General features: G+C 32.4%; 3 protein-coding genes and 1 pseudogene across 5 annotated transcripts; 3 read left to right on the top strand and 1 right to left on the bottom strand.

Moving 5' to 3' along the window:
* Window positions 1–3,970: 3,970 nt before the first annotated feature.
* LOC100778196 (heat shock 70 kDa protein 14) lies at window positions 3,971–9,254 on the top strand. The gene is made up of 10 exons (XM_003546318.5): window positions 3,971–4,246; window positions 4,783–5,983; window positions 6,250–6,477; window positions 6,569–6,664; window positions 6,780–7,010; window positions 7,711–7,905; window positions 7,987–8,133; window positions 8,359–8,508; window positions 8,590–8,720; window positions 8,810–9,254. The coding sequence occupies exons 2-10, from the start codon at window positions 4,814–4,816 to the stop codon at window positions 9,051–9,053; spliced, it is 2,592 nt and encodes an 863-aa protein (XP_003546366.1). The 5' UTR covers window positions 3,971–4,246; window positions 4,783–4,813; the 3' UTR covers window positions 9,054–9,254.
* Window positions 9,255–10,065: 811 nt separating this feature from the next.
* On the top strand, window positions 10,066–12,556 carry LOC100780163 (pentatricopeptide repeat-containing protein At3g16010-like; annotated as a pseudogene).
* A 2,815-nt stretch (window positions 12,557–15,371) lies between these two features.
* On the bottom strand, window positions 15,372–17,291 carry LOC100779629 (trihelix transcription factor ASIL1). Its single transcript, XM_003546893.4, has 2 exons — window positions 17,101–17,291; window positions 15,372–16,943 (listed from the first exon to the last, which is right to left on the bottom strand). The coding sequence occupies exon 2, from the start codon at window positions 16,774–16,776 to the stop codon at window positions 15,583–15,585; it is 1,194 nt and encodes a 397-aa protein (XP_003546941.1). The 5' UTR covers window positions 16,777–16,943; window positions 17,101–17,291; the 3' UTR covers window positions 15,372–15,582.
* A 2,778-nt stretch (window positions 17,292–20,069) lies between these two features.
* Window positions 20,070–22,938, top strand: LOC100816165 (FCS-Like Zinc finger 10). 3 transcript variants are annotated; one of them, XM_006597086.3, is made up of 3 exons: window positions 20,070–20,176; window positions 21,104–22,260; window positions 22,343–22,938. In XM_006597086.3, the coding sequence occupies exons 2-3, from the start codon at window positions 21,218–21,220 to the stop codon at window positions 22,491–22,493; spliced, it is 1,194 nt and encodes a 397-aa protein (XP_006597149.1). In that variant the 5' UTR covers window positions 20,070–20,176; window positions 21,104–21,217; the 3' UTR covers window positions 22,494–22,938. The 3 variants fall into 3 exon arrangements, with proteins under 3 accessions (XP_006597149.1, XP_006597151.1, XP_006597150.1); XM_006597088.3 differs by having other exon boundaries at window positions 20,091–20,176; window positions 21,123–22,260; XM_006597087.3 differs by having other exon boundaries at window positions 20,092–20,342.
* The last annotated feature ends 315 nt before the right edge of the window (window positions 22,939–23,253 follow it).

The raw sequence follows: 23,253 nt of genomic DNA, 5'->3' as shown, positions 1-23,253 counted from the left end.
AGAAATTGTGATTCAAATTTTATTACCAATAAAAAAAACAATAGTTAACATTTATTAATAAAAAATCATCATCATTATTATTATTTAATTTCTATGCATATTAATGTAAAAAATACTATAAATCAATCATAAATCGTTTAATTATTATGAAAATCACCAAACTTATTCTACATAAAAATTTGTAATTCAATCATAATATAAAATCAATTTGACTTGAATAGAATGATACAATATTTGATAAAATAACGAAATTATTGGTCCATATAACACAAACTATAGAGCTTACCATATATACTTAATCCATTCTTTATATACATCACTTTATTTCAGCTTCATTTAGGTAAAACAATTCTAAATTCATTCAATTGTTATACTATATTTTCTTTCTTTACAGAATGACATGATTTTTTTTATATTCTCTCTTTCTTATCGTTATATAGTCATATTACTCTTATTTTATGACATTTTATAAACTTTTATATCAAGTCAATTTTTTCTATAATTCATTGTCTAATTACAAAAAAATATTTATCTTTTTACACTATTTTAATTAATATTTAATTTCATTCAACCAACATTCATCAAAATAAAATATTTACAAATAATTATCAAAATAAAAATAAAACAGACAAGTACATATTAAGTTATATTATATCTCACAATTTTAATATTGTATGGACATATGTAAATGTACATGAAATGTAAAAAAAATATAAAATTGAAAAACATTTAACTAAAATATTTTATTCTTAATAAATATTATAAATTGAAAAGCATCTTTAGTGGTATGTGAGCTGTGTAAAGTAAATTATCTTTTAAAACTAGCAAGACAAATAATATCAAAGTTTTCATAAGGAACCAATTGAGATTAATATTTACCAATTGGTTTATGGGCCAGCACAAAGGCCAATCGTCCAATACGAATAAATTGGCCAATTGAGATCCGAGGCATTTGTTTTTGTTTTACCCCAAAGTAACTTCACTTCGTCATGAATGCAAAGTTGCTCCCGAGATCCCAGGCCTGCATGCTGATAAATATCAGGTAAGCTTATACCCAAGATACTCATATGATATCATCATAAAAACTGCAGACTATAAGATTGATTCAGTTCAGAATAAGTCTAGTGAACACTAAATATCAACCAGGATAGTCCACAGAATCATGCATATTTCTCCCGCTTGACCACAATCCCCAACTTGATAGGAAACAAAAACTCTGAGGAAGTGCAAGTGACAAGTCAATACCAAATAAACCGTACATCAATAGAAAATGATAGATCAATCATCTGCAAACTTCATTATAAAAAGAATAAATCTTCCTGGATATATAAAATGACCTGTAAGATGTTCTTTTCAATTCTTGAATTACTTGACGGATCTGAATGTGAGTGCGTGAAGCATATACAATTGTAGAAAATCTTGAGGACTCAGTTTGTGACAACGAAACCTCATTTTTACCCTCTAACCTGTTGTCAGTCTGCATGCTCACACCAGTTGTGAAACTACCCAAACTCTTCCGCCATGCTAAGGTAGCACAGAGAAGACATAGTGTTTTTCCAGTTCCTGTGGGACTCTCCAATCATTACATTTCTGCGCCAAAACACATATAAAATTGCACAATGCATATCCATAGCACAATAAATTGAGTATCACTAATAATCAATCACAATCTAAATGGTGAGAAAACGATAGAAAACAGATGCCATAGGTGAATCCTTGTTTTGGAGGACAATGGTAAGGCATTGAGCATTTGAAAACAAAACTAAAGGAAACAACAGCAGATAATGACTTCAAATCTAAAAGGTACAAACAGTCATAAATAGTGGCAATGTCGTGTCATAACTATGCCAGATACATATCCATGTCAAATATTACCTAGACACTTGAAACATTTTTATAATTAGATAATTTTTTTTAATCTTGATGTTTATAATGATTTATGATTTATACTCATTTTTAAACATGAATTCTCTCGTGTCCTATAAATTTTTAAATTTGTTGTATCATATCCATACCCCGTATGCTGTGCTTCCTCGACAAGAAGCTATAATCTACTATAGCATTCGATTTGATGGTAAACCGTGCATCTAATGAAGAGATACAAATCTATGACAGAACCACATCATTATCAAATTACCCAGTAACAAGTAATAACATTAACCTTGCGGTATCACTTCCAATTGAACGATCCAAAGGCAAGTTTATAATTGCAATGTCAAAAACTCAAGAGCTGTCTCTTCCGCGACTCTCACTAATTGGCAATTGAAATTTGAAACAACTCCAAATCATACTCCGGTAATTGAAAAGAAAATACAACAACTGAAATAGATTCTAAATTGCTACCAAAGCGGTTGGGGGTAGCGGAAGGGACTAGTACTCTCGCACAACGACATTTGATTCCTCGCTGATACTATTTAGTCCAAAAAAATTATACCTGCGGGAAACCAAAGAAAAAAGATTAAAAATGGTTACCTCCTGAAGTAATAAAATTCATTCAAATTTATATATTTTTTAATTTTTAATATCATAATAGTTTTTATATATTATAAAAAATCTCAATTAAATACCGATGAAGTTTATTATATTCCTTAAAAAATATTTATCTTATTAAATATCATAAGATTTATTTTTTATTAAAAATCTTGATTGAATATTTAAAAAAAAATTAAAATTTTTAGAATCCTAATTGAATACGCCGTGCAGAAAAAAAATTGAATACACCTCTAATTAAAAATGGGCAAATACTTACAAATTAATTTAATGTAGTAATATTTATTGGTCCAAATTGTTTTATGATTTAATTTAATAGAGATTGCATAGAAACTATCATTTTAGTCCATGCATTGCACATGCTAAATTTTTATTTTATAAAAATAAATTTTAAATATATAAATTATATTTAATTAAAATATGTAATTAATGAATATATTTGTACTTTTAAATTTATGATAAATAATTTATATTATGATATATTATTATTTTTAATTATTGATCATTTTAAAAAAAATATTGAAATTTAAGTAAGAATTAAAGATATTTTTTTGTAAGATAAAACTAAAAATATTAAAAATGATAGATTGAAAACCATAAATGCTAACATAAATAATTCAGCTGATATTTAAAAAGTACAAGAGAAAATATATGAGATACAGGTTTGAAGCGTATTTAAATTTTGAAGATAAAATATTTAAAATTAATTATGATGTCCAATTGTAGCTTGGCAAAGGATTCAATTAACATCAAAAGCATAAAAGAAATATATCATATATATACATTATAAGAACGTATTTGATTTTTGAAGATCAAATTTATATATCTTCTATATATTTAAAATTAATTTTTGATAATATGTTTCAACTGTTCGATTGATATTAGAAATATATAAAAAAAAAATCCGATATGTGTTAAGAGAGTGGAATACATTAGTTCATGAGACGAGAGTATTTAAATGAGAGTGAAAATAAGAAGAAAAAAAATAAAGAGTAAATCAATGAGAACATAAATACACTTATATATATATATATATGTAATTTTATTACATTCCTTAAAAGAACTTATTTTTTTCAATGGGAAGATAGGATATTCACAGCGACAAATGCTAATTGGAGACAACACCACCAAGAAGATGATCTATATAATAATAAAGATTAACAAAGGGAAGAGACTAGTGGCAGCATAGTAGGAAGGATCAAGTGAATGTTGTGTGCGGAGGAAATAGATGAATGTATTTGAATTTGAAGTAAGGAATAATTTCATCATTTCACTTTAATGATTGAGTGGAGAAGGAAGAATATCCTAATAGATATTACAAAAGAAATGAAAACGGACAAGACCTTGTTTTACGACGAAGGCCCGCAAACAAGCCCAACTTTCCAGTTTGAGAAACCTAAAAAAAAAAAAAAAACAGAGAGCAAGGGTTCCGAGTATAAGCGGTAGATGTTTCTAGAAGTTGGGAGTATCTTCCGGACATCTCTGGAGCAATAGAGCACGTCTTTTGTTTTCCGTTCAAACTGGTTAATTTAACAATTGAAAAGGTCACAAACACAAATAGAAAAAATAAAGTAAACACAAACCCAAAATTCCACAGCGGCCCCCAGCCAAAGCAAACTCAAGACTCTAGCCTCTTTATTAAGGACCGTCTCGTCTTCTCGATAGTCCGTTAGTATGCTCTGCGGTTGTTGAATCTTTTTTAGATTATTCCTGAACCCTTCAAAACCCTCTTATCTCTCTTCTATCGCTTGGCCTGGTAAACCCTATTTCTTCTTCCCTTAGATTTTTGTCCCTTTTGCTTCCTCTCATCATAGATCTGCGTGTTCTCCGTGCATTTTGCTCTACAATTAAGAGTTTTTTTTACTTTCTTGTCATTATTGGAAAGCCTTTTGTTTTGTATTCAGATTTTTTAGCTTTATTTTGTGCCTACCATTTATGTTGTATTTAGCCTAGTTAAAATACAATTTCGATGAAAAGGATTGGATGATTTGATCCGATGGACTATAACTTTATAGTGCTTCTTTTTAGATCGAGAGAAAATATTCAGATTTAGTTTTCAAGGCTGCTTGTGCTTTTAATGCTGAGTGTTATGCCATTACGTTTTAATTTATTTGAATAACTGTTTTATTTGATTGCTGCATGCTTTTATAGCTCAATTATAATGCATGAGCTGGTACCCTAGGCATTGCCTAGATGTCGTTTCTACAGTCATTTTCTATTCCACTGCTACCAAATTAGAATCGATGCATCATATGTAAATGTGACATGTGATTTTTTTTATTTTCATTTTAGATATTCTTTTTGGCTGAGAGATCAAGCAAAAATGAGCGTGGTTGGATTTGATTTTGGTAATGAGAGCTGCATTGTTGCTGTCGCAAGACAAAGGGGGATCGACGTTGTGCTCAATGATGAGTCAAAGCGTGAAACACCTGCAATTGTATGCTTTGGTGACAAACAGCGGTTCCTTGGGACAGCTGGGGCTGCTTCTACAATGATGAACCCTAAGAATTCCATCTCTCAGATAAAGAGGTTAATTGGTAGACAGTTTTCTGATCCAGAATTGCAGCGAGACCTGAAGACATTCCCTTTTGTTGTCACTGAAGGACCTGATGGATATCCATTAATTCATGCACGGTACTTGGGTGAAGCTAGAACATTTACACCCACCCAAGTATTTGGAATGATGTTATCAAACCTTAAAGAAATAGCCGAGAAAAATCTGAATGCTGCCGTTGTTGATTGCTGCATTGGAATTCCACTTTATTTTACTGATCTTCAGAGGAGGGCGGTCTTGGATGCTGCTACTATTGCTGGTTTGCATCCACTTCGTCTGTTTCATGAAACAACTGCAACTGCATTGGCTTATGGAATTTATAAGACCGATCTTCCTGAAAATGATCAACTGAATGTTGCCTTTGTTGATGTTGGACATGCTAGCATGCAAGTATGCATTGCTGGATTTAAAAAGGGGCAGCTGAAAGTGTTGTCCCAATCATATGATAGGTCCCTAGGTGGGAGGGACTTTGACGAGGTTCTGTTCAATCATTTTGCTGCAAAGTTTAAGGAGGAGTACAAGATTGATGTATTCCAAAATGCCAGGGCTTGTCTGAGGTTGAGGGCTGCTTGCGAGAAGCTGAAGAAGGTGCTTAGTGCTAATCCCGAGGCACCTTTGAACATTGAGTGCTTAATGGATGAGAAGGATGTCAGAGGCTTTATCAAGCGCGATGAGTTTGAGCAACTGAGTCTTCCAATTTTGGAACGGGTGAAGGGACCTTTGGAGAAGGCACTTGCAGAGGCAGGTCTTACAGTTGAGAATGTACACATGGTTGAGGTGGTTGGTTCTGGATCTCGTGTGCCAGCTATAAACAAAATTTTGACAGAGTTCTTTAAAAAGGAGCCTAGGCGGACAATGAATGCTAGTGAGTGTGTTGCCAGGGGCTGTGCATTGCAGTGTGCAATTCTCAGCCCAACTTTTAAAGTACGGGAGTTTCAGGTAAAAATTTTCCCTGCCATTATAATGTTTTAAAATTATTCAATATGGAACTGTTCAGATCTTTTTACGAATCATGGACTTCAGCATTTTTTATTTTTTTTTGGTATATGTTATGTACCTTGAAGTTTGAATTACTTGTCTCTGGTATCTCCCTTTGCTTTAGAAATTGTGCTCGTTAACTACTATTTTGTTGTGGTGAATTGTTTGTATATGTGTTAGTATTATAATTTTATATAATCTTGCTCTTTCTGTTTCATGATGTGAAGGTCAATGAAAGCTTTCCTTTCTCAATTTCTCTCTCGTGGAAAGGTCCAAGTTCTGATGCACAGGAAAGTGGACCAAATAATACGCAGAGAACCCTTGTTTTCCCCAAGGGAAATCCCATACCAAGTGTCAAGGCACTAACCATCTACAGGTCAGGAACCTTTTCTATTGATGTTCAATATGATGATGTGAGTGAATTGCAAACACCTGCAAAGATCAGCACATATACTGTAAGTCAGTTTTTAAGTTTTTATTTACGCACACAGACAACACATTCTTTTGTCAGTCATTTGACTCCCAACTTTACTTAAATGTATGCAGATTGGACCTTTCCAATCTACAATAACTGAAAAAGCAAAAGTTAAAGTGAAAGTTCGGTTGAATCTTCATGGAATTGTATCTGTCGAATCTGCAACTGTAAGTCTTTAGTCTTGTCGATTGCTTTATATTTATCTGCTATACTTATCTTGTGAGCATCTGTTTCTAATTTCTTATCTCCCCCCCCCCCCCCCCAAAAAAAAAAAAAAAAAAGCTGCTGGAAGAGGAAGAAATTGAGGTTCCAGTTTCCAAAGAACCAGCAGGAGAAAATACCAAGATGGAAACTGATGAAGCTCCTGCCAATGTTGCTGCACCTCCTAGCACCAATGACAATGATGTTAACATGCAAGATGCTAATTCCAAGGCAACTGCTGATGCCCCTGGGTCCGAAAATGGGACCCCTGAGGCAGGAGATAAGCCTGTGCAAATGGATACTGATACCAAGGTAAATGGTGATAGGAAAATTTAAGCATATGAATGGAATGTTTGTGTGTCATTGGTCAACTTTTAGATGTGATTTTTCTATTTTTGGTATTTAGAGCTTGTTATGATATTGTGTGGTTTTCTTTTTATATAGTATGAGTAGTATAGACATCAATAAGATGCTATTGCTTGGCAATTGTTGATTGTGATTAGAGTTGGGGGGTTATACGATCTTGAATGAATTAAAACTAGTAGATTTTGATGACTAAGATGACAGTGTGACAACTTAAATTGTTTAAAACATTAGTCTGAATCTGAATACTTGTAAAGTAGGCTTGTTGTTTAGATTTATTGTGGTATTTCATTGTATTTGAGTTTTACAAATATGGATTTAATTGATTTTTTGCCCTTATTTGGAGGTATATGAGCTTGTTTGGTTTGTTTTCTGCTTTTCATTTACAATTGATGTTTTTTGCAAAAATACCGTCTTGTTTTCATGTTGTTCCTTTTCTCCAATTTTTCTCAAGGAAAATGGTAAAAAAAATAGTTTTTAAAACAAGAAAATAAACCAAGGGTGATCCAAGTCCTCCCCTTCCTATAAATATATTGTGAATATGATTTTGTGTGTAATATTATATGCTTGGTTGGATTTTGTGCATCAGTTAAATTGTCAAACATGGTCTGTTGATAGTTCGTAATTTGACTGGCTTTACTCATAACAGGTTGAGGCTCCAAAGAAAAAAGTTAAGAAAATAAACATTCCTGTGGTGGAGTTAGTTTATGGGGCAATGGCAGCTGCAGATGTCCAGAAAGCTGTAGAGAAGGAGTTTGAAATGGCTTTGCAAGATAGAGTGATGGAGGAAACAAAGGATAAGAAAAATGCAGTAGAGGCTTATGTTTATGACACGAGAAACAAGGTGAGGATTGCCATGGTTTTCTTGTTATTTAAGGATGAATTTTGTATTATTACTAAAACTAATTTCTCATTATCATTTCAGCTTAATGACAAATACCAAGAGTTTGTCGTTGATTCAGAGAGGGAATCATTTACTGCTAAACTTCAGGAGGTAGAAGACTGGCTATATGAGGATGGTGAAGATGAAACTAAAGGTGTATACATTGCCAAGCTAGAAGAACTCAAGAAGGTAAGAACTTTTAGGGGTTAAAAAAATCTCTGACTCTAGCTGATCTGGTATGGCCTTGTTTTAGAAAATACTTTTATCCCCATCATAGCAAAAATCTTTTCAAAGATGGAATGATTAAGGAGGCACCTTGTATTATTTTTGGTAGTATCATGCATAAATGCCAGCTAAAAGGAAATATTTTTGTTTAAGTTTTTGCCATCTTAATGGATATTTACATGATTGCAGCAAGGTGATCCAATTGAAGAGCGTTACAAAGAATACATGGAGAGGGGTACAGTAATAGATCAACTTGTCTATTGTATAAATAGTTATAGAGAAGCTGCAATGTCAAATGATCCCAAATTCGATCACATTGACATCAATGAGAAACAAAAGGTAATTGGTTGCTGCCGTTTCTGTAAGTCTTTTAATTCATGGTTGCCATTTAGCTGAAATTGTTTTCCATTTTGTTTGCAGGTCTTAAATGAATGTGTGGAAGCTGAGAACTGGCTCAGGGAGAAAAAACAGCAACAGGACTCTCTTCCGAAATATGTCACCCCGGTACTTTTGTCAGCTGACATAAGAAAGAAAGCTGAAGCTGTTGACAGGTATTTGCTTTTGTTCTTTAGATTTAGATCGCACTTTCTGTAGGTTGTGTTTTTTAACCTTGCTCATTGTTCCATCTATACAATGATAGGTTCTGTAAGCCAATTATGATGAAACCAAAGCCACCACCACCCAAGCCAGCTACACCAGAAGCACCAGCAACCCCACCTCCTCAGGGTGGTGAGCAGCCACAGCAGCAGCAACAACAACCACCTGAGGAGAATCCTAATGCCAGTACTAATGAAAAGGCAGGGGACAATGCTAATCCAGCCCCACCACCAGCATCTGCTGAACCAATGGAGACTGACAAACCAGAGAACACAGGCTCTGCTTAATTTTTGTTGATTTTGTCTGGTCTCTACGTTTTGTATAACAATTTGAATTGTACCTGGAAAAATCGTCGTGGGTGAGAGTTGATGCTGGGATTCTTTGCTGGAAAAATTGGTAATGGGTGAATTATCTGAGATTCGGATTATTTTTGGTCAAATCTACGTTCTATAAGTGGAATTACAATGCTTGTTTACATTTGAGTTAAATGACCCTATTTTCCTTTTGCGTGGCATTATAACTTTTTCATTTTGTTCAATCTCGTATTGTTGTTTTGTGAATTGTCTTCCATTTCATTCTGCGATTGGGTTTAGATATGCCCTGAGACGTGGACGGTAAATTCAACAAGCAGGTTTTCTGTAACAGTCGTGTGTTTATAGCACCGATTCAACAAACCATAATTCTGAACAATCTGTTAATTCGGTAAAAAAAAAAAATGTTAATATTTCAATAGATTACATCGAGTGTAGACATATTTACTTTGCGCTAAAAACATTTATGCCTTTCAATAAATTTAAATTTAGACTAGTAAAAATTGAGTTATCTTCGGCATGGTACAAAATAGTTTTGTTGCAGAACAGTAGAAGTGTTTAAAACAAATTTTTATCAGAAAATGTCTTACTAAATAAGAGAGAAAAGGGAGAAGAATTTGAATGTGTATAAAATATAAATTATAGAAGTATTAAACTCTTGTAATAACATTGAATGATTTAATTATTTATTTTATAAATTTAATAATATATAGACTTAAATATGTCTTTTCCTGATATTTTCATATCAACATTTTTTCATTTTGTTCTTGTAAGCTTTTTTTTTTTAGTTTTAGTTCTCATAAGTTAGTATTTTTACAATTTGAATTTTTGTAAGATATTTTATTATTTTTAGTTATTATAAATTTATTTTTTTAATTTTGATCCTGAGATTCTAATTTTTTATTTTATTATAAGTTCACACTTACATGTAACAAAACTGAAAAATGATAACTTAAATAAATTAAAAATAAACAAAATATTTAATCATGATCAAAATTAAAAAATGTATAAACTTATAAAAACTAAAATTTAAAGAAATGAAATTACAAGACCAAGAAAAAAAAACTAACGAGCCCAGCTGATAAAAATCACAAGCCCAATTGGCTTTCGGCTATTTGCTTGGTGGACGGTGTGAAAAACGAAAGAGAAGATTGCGACTTGCGAATACATCAACAAATGGGTACTTTGGTTCGTAATGGTGCTCTTGCAGTTCATGCTTTGCTGCTCGCATAAAATAAAATGAGAGAGATCGGGTAATCCAACAAGTTGCAGTTAAGCTAGTTTTTGACGAATCCAACGATGCTTGCTGGAACCATTGCTACAACAACGAGGAGGATATCAACTTCTCCTCCTTTCTCTCGGAGATTAAAAACAAACAGGTTCTACTCACTCGCTAAAATGTAATTGTTCTTGTTGGTTTTAATTTCCTTGTTTTTTGTATATGAAGTGACACCTGAATTTGTTTGATTATGCAACATATAATAATATTTGATTGAGGTTTAAATTGAACTAGCAGAAAATGAGATTGTCCAAATGCTTCGCTTGCCTGATTCCCATGAAGGAAATCACCATAACATTCCCATGAAAGGAGGACAAGCGTTGAGGAGGGAGCCTTACTCTCGGACATTGGATGAGAGATTCATTAGGATTTTGAAAATATTCAAATGGGGACCTGATGCAGAAAAGGCTGCGAGATTCTTAAGATAGGTGTTGAGGTCAGTGTTAAGGTTCAGTTTTTTAAGTGGGCCGGGAAGAGGAGGAATTTTGAACATGACTCGACCACTTATATGGCCCTGATTCGCTGCTTGGATGAACATAGGATGTTTGGTGAAGTGTGGAAGACAATACAAGACATGGTCAACAGGGCATTATCTGTCTTTTACCAGGTTAAGGGTCGCAAGGGCAGACCTACGGTGAGCACTTACAACTCTGTGATGCAAGAGGGGCATCATGAAAAGGTCCATGAGCTGTACAATGAAATGTGTAGTGAAGGGCATTGTTTCCCAGACACTGTTACATATAGTGCACTTACATCAGCATTTGCAAAACTAAACCGTGATGACTCTGCTATTAGATTGTTTGCTGAGATGAAGGAGAATGGATTGCAGCCCACTGCTAAAGTTTATACAACCTTAATGGAAATATACTTTAAGGTGGGTGTAGGGTCGAAGAAGCTTTTGGCCTAGTCGAGGAGATGAGAGCATGGCGGTGTCTCCCAACTGTTTTTACTCATACAGAATTTATAAGGGGGATGGGAAAATCTAGGAGGGTTGAAGATGCATACATGATATACAAGAATATGCTGAAAGATGGTTGTAAACCTGATGTGATTCTGATGAATAATTTGATTAACATTTTGGGAAGATCAGATTGCTTAAGAGATGCTATTAAGCTTTTTGATGAAATGAAATTGCTGAATTGTGCACCTAATGTTGTGACATATAATACCATTATCAAATCTTTATTTGAGGCCAAAGCTTCTCCTTCTGAAGCTTCTTCATGGTTTGAGAGGATGAAAAAAGATGGAATATTCCCCAGCTCATTTACTTCTTCTATTCTCATTGATGGTTACAGCAAAACAAATCAAGTAGAGAAGGCTTTGTTGCTTCTTGAGGAGATGGATGAAAAAGGCTTTCCACCTTGTCCTGCTGCCTACTGCAGCCTGATCAACACCCTTGGAGTAGCCAAATGCTATGATGTTGCAAATGAGCTATCCCAGGAATTGAAAGAGAACTGCAGATGTTCAAGTGCTCGTGTGTATACTGTAATGATTAAGCATTTTGGAAAATGTGGGAGACTCAATGAAGCTATCAATCTGTTTAATGAGATGAAAACACTTGGATGCACCCGATGTTTATGCGTAAAATGCTCTCATGACTGGAATGGTAAGGGCAGAAAGAGTGGATGAAGCTTTCTCCTTGTTTAGAACTATGGAAGAAAATGGTTGCACCCCAGATATAAATTCTCATAATATTATCCTAAATGGCTTGGCTAGGACAGGTGTTCCTAGGCGTGCTTTGGAAATGTTTACAAAAATGAAGAACTCTACTAATAAGCCAGATGCGGTTTCTTACGATACTATTCTTGGTTGTCTTAGCCGAGCAGGTCTATTTGAAGAGGCTGCAAAGCTTATGCAAGAAATGGGTTCAAAAGGATTCCAGTATGACCTCATCGCCTACTCTTCAGTAATCGAGGCAGTCGGAAAGGTTGATGATTGTAAAAAGGTAGTCATGAGAGCAATCTGGTTTTACCTTTTAGAGTGACTCTGTCATTGCTTATTATTTATTAATCAATACCTTGGATTTTTTGAAGGTTTAGGAACAACCAACGAAAAAAACCAATTTTCTGTATAAGTTTCAAAAACCACAAAAAAAGTGTTCCATGTATTCTTGTTTAGAAACCTTGAAAATGTAGTAGATCTCAACTGAATAAGGAAATTTCTGATGATATTAATTAATAATACCCATCCCTTTAAGATATATGCTGTATGCGTCAGAAAACTTGTTTTTATTTGAGAAATTATTTTTTCACAACAATGTCTTGCAATTTTTTACAATTATGAGAGATAAGAAGGGTGGAGAAAGAAATATGAGAAAAGATGAACATGTAATAGAAGAGAAATAGAAAAGTAATATTATAAAGTGTTAAAGGAAATTGTTGTACGAATACTAATAGTATAACTCTTTTATTGTGAGTAATGATACATATAGAAACAGATTATTTACACATCCTTGTTATGGTTAATTGAAGAACGATGAAATTCCGCTTAACTTTTTATTAGCTCAAAATCTGCACAATGTCTACCCATACTCATGGTGTCATGCAACTATCATTATCATTTTGCTCTATCTTTGCAACATATAAAGAGCGGACACAAGTAATGCAACCATGGCGATTATGTTGGTAGAATGGTAGTGAACGACGAGTGATACACAGCATTTGCTTCAGCTTCTACATCATATTTGGTTTGATATTGAGGCATTGAAGAAAATTCTAATGTTGAGGCAGCATGCAGTCCATTTCGCATTTTAATAGATGGTTGAGTATTAAACTCATATTTAGAGCTTAGAAATATGCAACGAGACAATTTTTTGGTAACTACCATAATTAAGGTAATTATGATTTTCCCGTGGAATAGGATATCTCCACAAGTTTCGGTCCAGTCCAATTAGGAGGTTAATCATCCGTTCGAGACTTAGTCACATTTAAATTTAAATAAAATGAGTTTGTTTCATTTATCAATATTTATTACTATATTATTTGCCTTAAAAAGAGGAACATGCACAAATTCGAGTCGTATTCTGACTCAGATCCTCATCGTGTTTAAAGTTTACAAAATAACTGGGAAAATGATTTTTGCACAATACTGCTGACATGGCTGTGTTTTTTGGACCGTCAGTGGTTCACTAAAATTAATAGTTTAATTTTTTTATAAGTTTTTAAAAACTTAAATGTAAGGTGTTAAGTTTTATAAAATTGCATTGTAGTCCTTCCTTTCCAGAAGATGAGAAAAGCACGTTAAGCAAAGTTGAATCGAAGGTTTCGATAAGTAAAAGATTGGTAGCAAAAGATAGATTGCGAAGACATTTGTTCAGCACCTTAGAAATTCAAGAAGTTTAAACTTCCAAGTTTACTAAGTCAATAATTATAAGATAAGTAGCAACTAACAATTTTTTGTATTCTAAATATTTAATTAAGATATTTTAGCAATAATAAGAAAAGCAAAAACCTTTTCAAGACATCGAATGACGGCTTCAAAAAAGCCTAAACACTAATTTCGTATTTTCCAGAACAAGGTAGAGCATCAATTTGCAAACTTGTTACAATTAAAAGCTAGCATGGCCATGGGACATTCCACATGCTCACATGGGTTCATGCATGGCGAGGGGCATGTGGAGAGAATAATTATGACCATTGTAGAACTCTGAATCTCGTAATCCACAACATGTTAAAACTGTTGGACTCTATGGCTCCGTTACGTTTATGTTCACTATTTGTAGGGATGGAAAATATATAAGAAAAAATATATTTTAAACTGGCCTTTCTCTTTACATTGCTGCCTGTGTAAGTGTGTCAATCGGAGGAATCCATGAAACACCTCAAAGAGGTAATCAGTTATACGACAGAAGTGAGAACCTCGGTGGAAAACAAAATTTACAAAATGGATGGGATAACAGTTAATAAAAAAACTAAAAGAGTATGTTTATATATTTCAGAACATGCTTTTCTTTCTGTTATTGGAAAGGATGGGGAAAGTGTGGTGAAAGTCCCACATCACGGAGGAACTATGAGGAAAAATGAGATATATTGAAATTCTATATCGAATGAAAATAGTGTCAAGATAGACTATATAAATGGAGAGTAATCCTCATCTTATAAGTCAATTTTGTAAAGTTGAGCTAAACTCACGAACCACCTTCTGATAGAAGCAAACTTTCCGTTTAAGGGTTTTTCTCATAACAGACCATATTCTTCTTTGCAAGTCATATTCTCATCGCACCTTCTTTCATGGTCCAAATTTAACAGATATAACACGTTATCTATTGAAAAAATGGTGGACAAAGGCTTTTGTCGATGTTGTAAATTAATTTATCATTTGATAGTAGCTGTCGGATGTCTTTTCCCTGTCCTAATGATGCCCCAACTAAAAAAAGTATCCGTATGCATATGTCAAACCACAGATAGTTTTGACATATGTTCTTAGATAGGTTAAAAATTTAAGACCTAAGATAATAACACTTTGCTTTGCCTTAAAGTTACTCATAAAGTCAATTTTTTTTAGGTCCGAAAGTTCCTTCAAGTCAAACCTAGAACCAGATATGTCAATGTACTTCTCCATTTGTATGAGATTTCTTTTTTTCCCAATTTGAATTCAACTATGGGGATTGGCAGAGTCATTTGATATTATATATGACAAAAAGATGTAAAACCATATGAAGTTATCCGAATATGGATCATAATATAGAGTCGTTTCTCTATGGCTAAATAGGTTGTAGGTGACTTTCGAATTTAAAGGTTAGTTGACCCCCTTTCACATGAGTATTATAGTGATGATGGGTTTGACAAGAATGCCACGGAGATTACCAAAAGTGTAGAAACATTATCCATCTAAACTTGACGTAAAGTTCGTGATAAATTGGGAATGAATCTATTTGTATGAGATTTTTCTATGAAAGTTGTTACAAAATGAACTGGGACCAATCACATGTTAAATAACCAAAAATACATACTAAATGTCAACTGATTCAGTTAGAAGTAATTCATATCATCTAACATTATAATTATTCATAAATATGATATACCAAAGTCAAGCAATAGACCAGACAGGCATTGAGCACAATTCTGAACTCGGTAACAATTACATGATTGGGCTATCCGGTTCTAATTCTAGTAAAATGCAACATTGCTGGTAAGAAGGGGCAAAATGCCTCAAAAATGATACAACTAGCTGTCTAGAGTCTACATTGTTTCTTACACAACAATGAAAACTACAATGCATAAGATTTCAAGTACCATTTTCGGCAGAATCATTGTTCTCATCATTTCTCTGCTCTAGTTTTGAAATCTCACACTGCAGATTCTCTAAAATCTGCCTCTTCTGCCTTTCCAACTCTTTATGGAAATCCTTCCTCATCTTTTCCAGTTCCACCATCTGCTGCCTTTTACTATTTTCTATCTTCTCATATATCTTACTGAATTTCTGAATGGAATCAGCAAGTAACCTGAAAGAAGAAGCTTCGCCACTGCCCCTTCTCTTCTTTCTTTTCTTTGCTTGAGGCCCATCAGAATCTTCTTCGCCAGTAGATTCTGTATTGTCAGGATTATCCTTCATTTCATCCAACCCATTTGCATGGTTCAAATGAACTCTGGTGTTCATAAAAACATACTCTCCTGAGTCTAAACCACAAGAGAGACCAGCTTGTTGCGGAGGAGAAGACATTAGCTCATCCATCCTTTTTAAATAAACCCATTTGCAAGCTCCACCATCACTATCTGGAAATTTAGCCTTCTCCTTCTTGTATTTTTTCTTCAATGTATCTAGACGATTTCTACACTGAGTATCTGTCCTTTCAATTTTTGAAACTTGTGATACCATTTTTGCAACTTGTTGCCATTCCTCACATCGAAGACTCTTCCTTCCATGTTGAAGAAACCTATCACCCCATGCATCAAGAAGAACAAAAGTCTCTTGCTCAGTCCAGTCAGTTAGTGAATTCCTACCCCCAGAAGATGGTTTAGGAACCGTGGGAGCAGTAGCTGCAACTGATGATGGTGCTGGCACTCGAGGTGCGAGTTCATAGGTCGAAATCAAACTCTTTAGCTTTTGCTTTTTTGGGTGCCACTCTAACTCATCTTCACTCTTAATGGCATAATAATCAATCTGCTTATTCTCTTCCACCTCCTCCTCCTCCTCCTCCTCCTCCTCCTCATCATCATCATCATCATCATCATGGTTATCATCATTTTCATCACCACCCCCATACATGCCATCTTCATCAACAGCATCCTCTTGGGGAAGCTGAAGATTGTTACTTTGATCAACATCAACCTCATCATCCCCTTCTAACTGTTCTTGTTCATTTTCATCATTATCATCATGGGCATATTCAGTATCAACTGGGGGGGAATATGGAGAATTCTGATAACCATAACCATATGGGTTATGGGGATACCTTGCATCATCCTCAATGCCATCCATTAAGAAACAGGTCACAGTTGCAATTTGCAAGGAAACTAAAGCTACAGACAGAACTAGTAGTGGTATCTCTATCCCCTTTAAGGCCTTAACCAACAAATCAACAACAACCCCTCTTTGTGTATTGTATACTATAATATTCTATTCCAATTGAAATGAATTGCATGGTCCTGGATTAATTCACAATTATCTTGCTTGTATAAATCGAATAAAATGCAAAATAGGAAAAATAATTGAAGCAGAGAAAGAAACATGTGCATCCAATTTTCATGAGATAAAAGCAATAACATCAAATTGGAGTAAAATGAGGAGATTGTGATTGATTACCTGAGGGAACGGAATTTGGGGGAAATGAAAAGCGTGGAATTGCAAACAGACGGTAAGAAACTGTCAATTAGCGAAGCACATCACAAGTTCCACAGAGATAGAAGGTGCTTGTTGCTAACGTGAGCCGGATGGGTTGGGTTCCATTATTTCATTTTTTTTTTAAACTTTAGTTTGTTATTATTTTCCTACCATTCTTGGTCTTGGACGCATGGTTAAAACCAAGATCTCGATCCCATCTGCAGGAAAATTTTACGTCATGCTTCGTGCGTGATTTGATTAAATTTTGAAGATAAAAAATTAAATTAAATTTTATGTAAAACTTTTATATTGTAATTTTTAATAAAATTTGATCAATTGTAGAAAGTATGTCTAAAAAAATGTTTTACATCTATAATAATATTATTTATTATTATCAATTTTCACAATTAAATGTAATGCTAAATTAATATTTTTAATATATTAATTTATAAATTAATACATTAAAAGATACATCTAGCTTAATTAAACCAAAAATAATAAATTTGAATATAAATATATAAATTCACATAATATATAAAATGTTAAAATATACTTTTTCCTTTATAAATATTATAAATGTTTGAAATTTTTCCCTTCTAAAATTTTTAGTATTGCTTTATATCCTTATAAAATTAAAATGTACTGGATATATATATATATATAATTAATATAAATATAATATTTTACATTAATTATATATATAATTGATGAAAAATATGATATTTTTTATATTAATTATACACGTATAGTCCATATAAAAAAGTCATACATGTACATTTAAATATCTAACTTGCTTTAAGTAAAAAATAATAATAAATTTTAATTTTTTGAAGACAAAATATTTTACAAAAGTGAATCCCAAACATAGAGTTAAATATATTTTATCCTATAAAAATAAAAAATTGAACATAAATGATACATTAGAGTTGACCTAATAACAACGGATTTAAATAATCTATAATATATATATATGTTTGATTCTATGGTACCATAATAATTTTATATTTATTTCTTTCAAAAATATTAAATGATATTATTAAATAATTTACTAATTTAAATAAATATTTAAAATCTTTATTTATTATTGAAGGTGTCCTTTGTTAACTATTTTTATTTATTATAATAGTAATTATAATTAAATAATTTTAAATGTCATAATTGTTTATGTTAATAGTTAGCAAGGACACCTTCAATAATAATTATTCTCTAAAGTATTTTTTTATATAAAAATATATTTAAATATTGATTGACATATTTATTAATATATATTAAAATTTAAAATAAATAATTAATAATACATTAAAATAATATAAAAAAATTACTTATATAAATTATATAATATGAATTTAATACTATAAGATACGAGATACTAAATTAGATTAAATGAAATATAGTACTCCACATAGTAGCCTATTTTTTTTAAGGTCATTTATAGTAGCCTATTTAACTTTTACCTTGTTGTTGTTTTGTGGCCCCATTCTCATTGTTACGTTGTTAATTGGACCCACACAAAATAAGAAGCTGTGGACATAGGTCAGTTACTTTTTGAACCCCGCTCAGCTTTCTTCCTTTGTCCTTCTGTTTTGTGCCGACTCCTCCCAAATCAACCTCAACAAGGAAGGCACGTGTCCAATTAATTAAAGTATTACACACATTAAGAAAAAAAAAACTCATTGGTTCAGGGAATTTCACATTAGATTTTGCATATGAGATTAATAAATAAATAAAAAAACATTGTTGTGAGAAAACAGCTTTTTTAAGCCTCAATTTTAGATGTTTATAAGTTATAACTGTTGAAAAAATTATTTACTGGGTTGAAGTTCTAATATATATACATAAAAATAAAAGTATAAATTTTAAAATAAAAAGCGTAATTTAAACATTTAGAATTTATAGTTTATTCTTTTACTTGTCTTTCTAGTAATTAATTTTTTCTTTTTTGCAATAAATTATTTGCTTTACTGAATCAATTAGAATTTAATGTTAGATAATCTAAGATTATCTAAGAATTAAATGAAGTACAGTATAGTTAATACTGTATTTTGTTTATTTTACCATTAACATTTAATGTTTACACTGTCTTTTTATCCTACATAATTTAATATTAATAAAAAAATAAATTATTTGTCATATACTACTTACACCAAGTGTGATGTTGTAATTAATAACTTATGTGAGTCTTTTAATAATGTAATTTTGTTTGCCAGAGATAAACTAATAATAGTTATGCTAGACTAGATTATGACTTATTTGATGACTAGATTTAATGTTATGTAGAAAAAGTTGAAAAAAATTTACTATTTTAGTATTATTTATATACTTTTTTAAAATTTAATATAATGTAATATAAAAAAAATCAATATACTGTAAATAACAAGATTATTTTCATATAAGAGACAAGGTTACATTTACAAAGGTTTTTCTATATACCATGAAATAGTCTCGTAGTATTAATAATGAGATGTGTTTTTTTATGGTACTTGTGATCTCATGTTAAAAAAAGTTTTTTTTGGATTCATGTGTCAGTATTTGATCTTAGAGTTTCATGATTATAATCTTTATAATTATATTGTTTTAGTTTTTATCTTTTATATTTTTTATTTTTATTTTTATAATTTACAAATTTTATATTTTAATTTTTGTGTAATTTCTATAATTTAAAAGTGACATTTTTAGGTTCTATAAGTTATATAGGAAGTAAAAAGATTATTTTTAAAGTATAGAAATCAAAAAAGAATTAAAATATAAATTATAAAATAAAAAAATGACTTTCAAATTAAAAGAATTAAAAGAGAATTAAAATATAATTATATGAGGTAAAAGAGAATTAAAATATAAAATATAAGATTAAAAAAATTATTTTCAAATTATAGGGAGAGAATAAATTAGTAATTAAACCTTTATTTAATAAATACTATAAACAAATACTCGCGTACAAGGATTATACGTATTTGTATTCTAGCTCCCAATGATGAGAACAGTGAGATGAGAAAGACAGAAAGAGAGAGTAGTACATCGGAAAGGTTTCCGCATTTGGGTTTCTCTTTGATTGAAAAAAGTAGGTCGCTTTACACTAAATTTGTCTGCATTTACTTCTCACCAATCTGATGCATTCTGGGAATGTGTAATGGTTTTTTATGAAAGGAAAATTTTCTTTTTTTGTGGTTATAATCAGAGACCATTTTCAAGCTTTTGCTAGATTGCTCGATCAGATTTTGTTTTGGGTAATAATTTGATCCTGTATAAGCTGATTTCACTGTTGAATTTTTTGTGTTTGATGAATACTTAAAAAAAAAAAAAACTTCGCAATCGCAACCAAGATATCTTATTGTGGTGTGCTTCTTAGGAGTTGCAAATTTGTGTGTTTGTTTGTGTTTGTGGTATCATCTGGAAATCTGACTTGTTGGTTTGGAGCTTCCAAAATGTATCTATTACAGTTTCTTCAACCTTTTTTTTTTTTACTAAATTCGATAATCCTGATCATTACCCATCATTTGTTTGTTCCAAATTTGTTTTGAAGCATTATGTTATCCAGGATGTCTTTGGAAAAGCTTTTATTTCATCATTTGCTAAAATTGTCATGAGATTCATCATTCTAAATTTATCACTTCAGATGGAAATTTAGATTCTTGTATTGCTCTTTGTGCAGCAAATATCACTTTTATTTGGAATGGAAATTAATACTCACTCCGATATTAACTGAGTTGCAAAAATATCAATAGATTTGCAGATTTGTTTTCTTTTTTGGGCTAGAAAAGCATTTAACAATTTGCTAATATTTGTAATAGCTCTACTGCTCATCGTTGCCAAATTTTGCAAGTTCCATTTCCTTTTATAATATCTGTGTACTTGGGGAAAAAATAGAAAAACAAAAACTCTTCGAGTGGCTAAATCAGTAAGCAAATTTTTCATGCTTTGATTAGTTGTTGTGAACTTTGGTCATGATTCCTATTGTCTGGGAATTAATACAATGCTATTTCTTTAGCTTTTTGAATTTGATGCAGCAAGCAAATGATGATTTCATCCTTTTAAGAGGAATGGGACACTAGGATAATGCTGAAGAAGGGAAAAGGATCATATTTGGAAGATTTGTAATCTCATGGCTGATTCTTCTTCCAATTTCTCTTTACCTTGTGATGCATTAAGCCCAACACAAAAGAGTTTCTCAATTTTCCATACCTCTGGTTCTTGGTTGGGGGTTGGTGCTAAAGGTTTGCCTGATTCTGAATCTGTTTGGAGCCCTACATCTCCTCTGGATTGCAGACTCTTCTCAAATCTTAGCAACCCGTTTAGTGCCAAGTCTTCTAGACCATCGTTTCAAACTGGGCATAAGAAGCAGTTTGATGGCAGTAAAGTAGGCCTTGGCATCATAAGCTCTCTTGCTAATGAAACCAAACTTAACAATGACATCCTTGGTAAATTTAAGAGGAAAGGTATAATTTTTGGACCACAGGTGAAAACTGGCATCCTTAAATTCTCAAACAAAAACCATGAATCCCTTGCGCCTTATTTGAAATCTAATTCCTTTCCAAAAAACTGTGTAATTTCGCTTCCTTCTGAAACCACAATTCCCAAATCTGAACTGGAAAACTTTTATGATGTCTCTGGAAAGAAAGATGGCAATTGGGAATCCGAAACTTTCAAAAGTACTGTGACTTCTTTGCCTGATTCCTTTAGCCCTTCCTCATTAATCAACTCAACTCAAAACTCCAAAATGGGAATCAATGAATTAGGTGTAGAAAATACATCTGCATTAATGAGTTTGCCTCAACTGACAAGCAGAGGTTCACAGGTTGATAATTGTTTGAAAATTAAATCAAATTCACTTCCAATTTCCATTGATTTTAGTAAAGGGTGTATAGGCTCACTCTCTGCAAGAGAGATAGAGCTTTCTGAGGATTATACCTGTATAATTTCTCATGGTCTAAACCCTAAGAGAACACATATTTTTGGCGACTGCATTTTGGAATGTCACAACAATGACTTCACTGAGTTCAACAAGAAGGAAGAGCCTGCTTTCAGCTCTTCTCAAGTTCCTGCATTTTCAGATGGATCAGCCCCTTATCCTTCTGGCAATATTTTGAGCTTTTGTTACTCATGTAATAAGAAATTAGTAAAGGAGGAAGGCATTTATAGATACAGGTTTGTCCCAAACATTTCTCTAAGCTACTGTTACTTCAGTCAAGTCAAAAGCGCCAGTGGTAATATATTGTATATCTTGCAGAGGTGAGAAAGCATTTTGCAGTTTTGAATGTGGATCAGAGGAAATTTTGGTAGGGGAGGAATTGGAGAAAACTTGTAATTACTCAGCAGAGAGCTCTCCTGACTCAAGTTACCACGATCTCTTCCTCACGGGTCTGCTTTTGTCCAAATAACACGCTTTCTTTACTTTGTGGAGAGATACTGTGAATAATTTTATTTACAAACAGCTTCCTGTGTGGATTTCTTTGTGCTATGGATGGTTGCAATGCAAAATTATGTTGTGTGCTGGTTGTTAACAAGAACCATATTTCATAGTTCAGTGAGTTATTGCTGGAATAGGCAGAGTTTTCTCCCTTCTGGTAACTCTTGAACATATATATGCACTGTAATGATCACCGGATGAGTTGATTAAAGAGGCTACAGGAGGCCCTTGCTTCTCATCATTTTCTCTTTACTTGCCTATCATTGCCTTGTACCTTTGCTTAAAAGTTAAACATAATCAACTCATTGAGATTTCTTTTAACTACTCTAGTTTGTATTAGTCATTGTTTGGTCAGCAGATAAATTTGTTCTCATACCAATACCATGACTACATATACCAGTGTTCTTCTTCCCAAATTATCATTTCTTCATTTTGCTACTTTAGTCCAGAGCAGGGGCCTTACTCCGAAATTAGATTGCATAAACCATTTATGTATCCTATGACATGGTTTCCCGGTGTTCCTTGCCAATACCCGCATGATATATGTCAAATTTTTGTTGATGAAATAGTATGATGAACCTTGTAATTGAAACAGATTAAAATAGTAATTTGATAGGTGATGACTTGATGAATCATTCTTTAAAATATCTTTGACTTGATGGCCATTATTTCCACTTCGAGATCCAACTCACCTAAGCTTTTTCTCAACCAAAAACAATCATATCATTATT

Source organism: Glycine max, chromosome 15 (assembly GCF_000004515.6).
Source record: "Glycine max cultivar Williams 82 chromosome 15, Glycine_max_v4.0, whole genome shotgun sequence".
Taxonomy (NCBI): Eukaryota; Viridiplantae; Streptophyta; class Magnoliopsida; order Fabales; family Fabaceae; genus Glycine; species Glycine max.
The sequence above is the reverse complement of the archived record's forward strand: the minus strand, read 5'-3'. Positions and strand labels throughout refer to the sequence as shown.

Excerpts from the sequence above, each read along its gene's own strand:
- LOC100816165 (XM_006597086.3), top strand. The coding sequence starts at position 21,218 with ATGGCTGATTCTTCTTCCAATTTCTCTTTACCTTGTGATGCATTAAGC. Across the intron at positions 22,261-22,342 it reads GAAGGCATTTATAGATACAG|AGGTGAGAAAGCATTTTGCA; the intron begins GTTTGTCCCAAA and ends TATATCTTGCAG.
- LOC100779629 (XM_003546893.4), bottom strand. The coding sequence starts at position 16,776 with ATGGATGGCATTGAGGATGATGCAAGGTATCCCCATAACCCATATGGT.
- LOC100778196 (XM_003546318.5), top strand. The coding sequence starts at position 4,814 with ATGAGCGTGGTTGGATTTGATTTTGGTAATGAGAGCTGCATTGTTGCT. Across the intron at positions 7,011-7,710 it reads AAATGGATACTGATACCAAG|GTTGAGGCTCCAAAGAAAAA; the intron begins GTAAATGGTGAT and ends TACTCATAACAG. Across the intron at positions 8,509-8,589 it reads ACATCAATGAGAAACAAAAG|GTCTTAAATGAATGTGTGGA; the intron begins GTAATTGGTTGC and ends TTTTGTTTGCAG.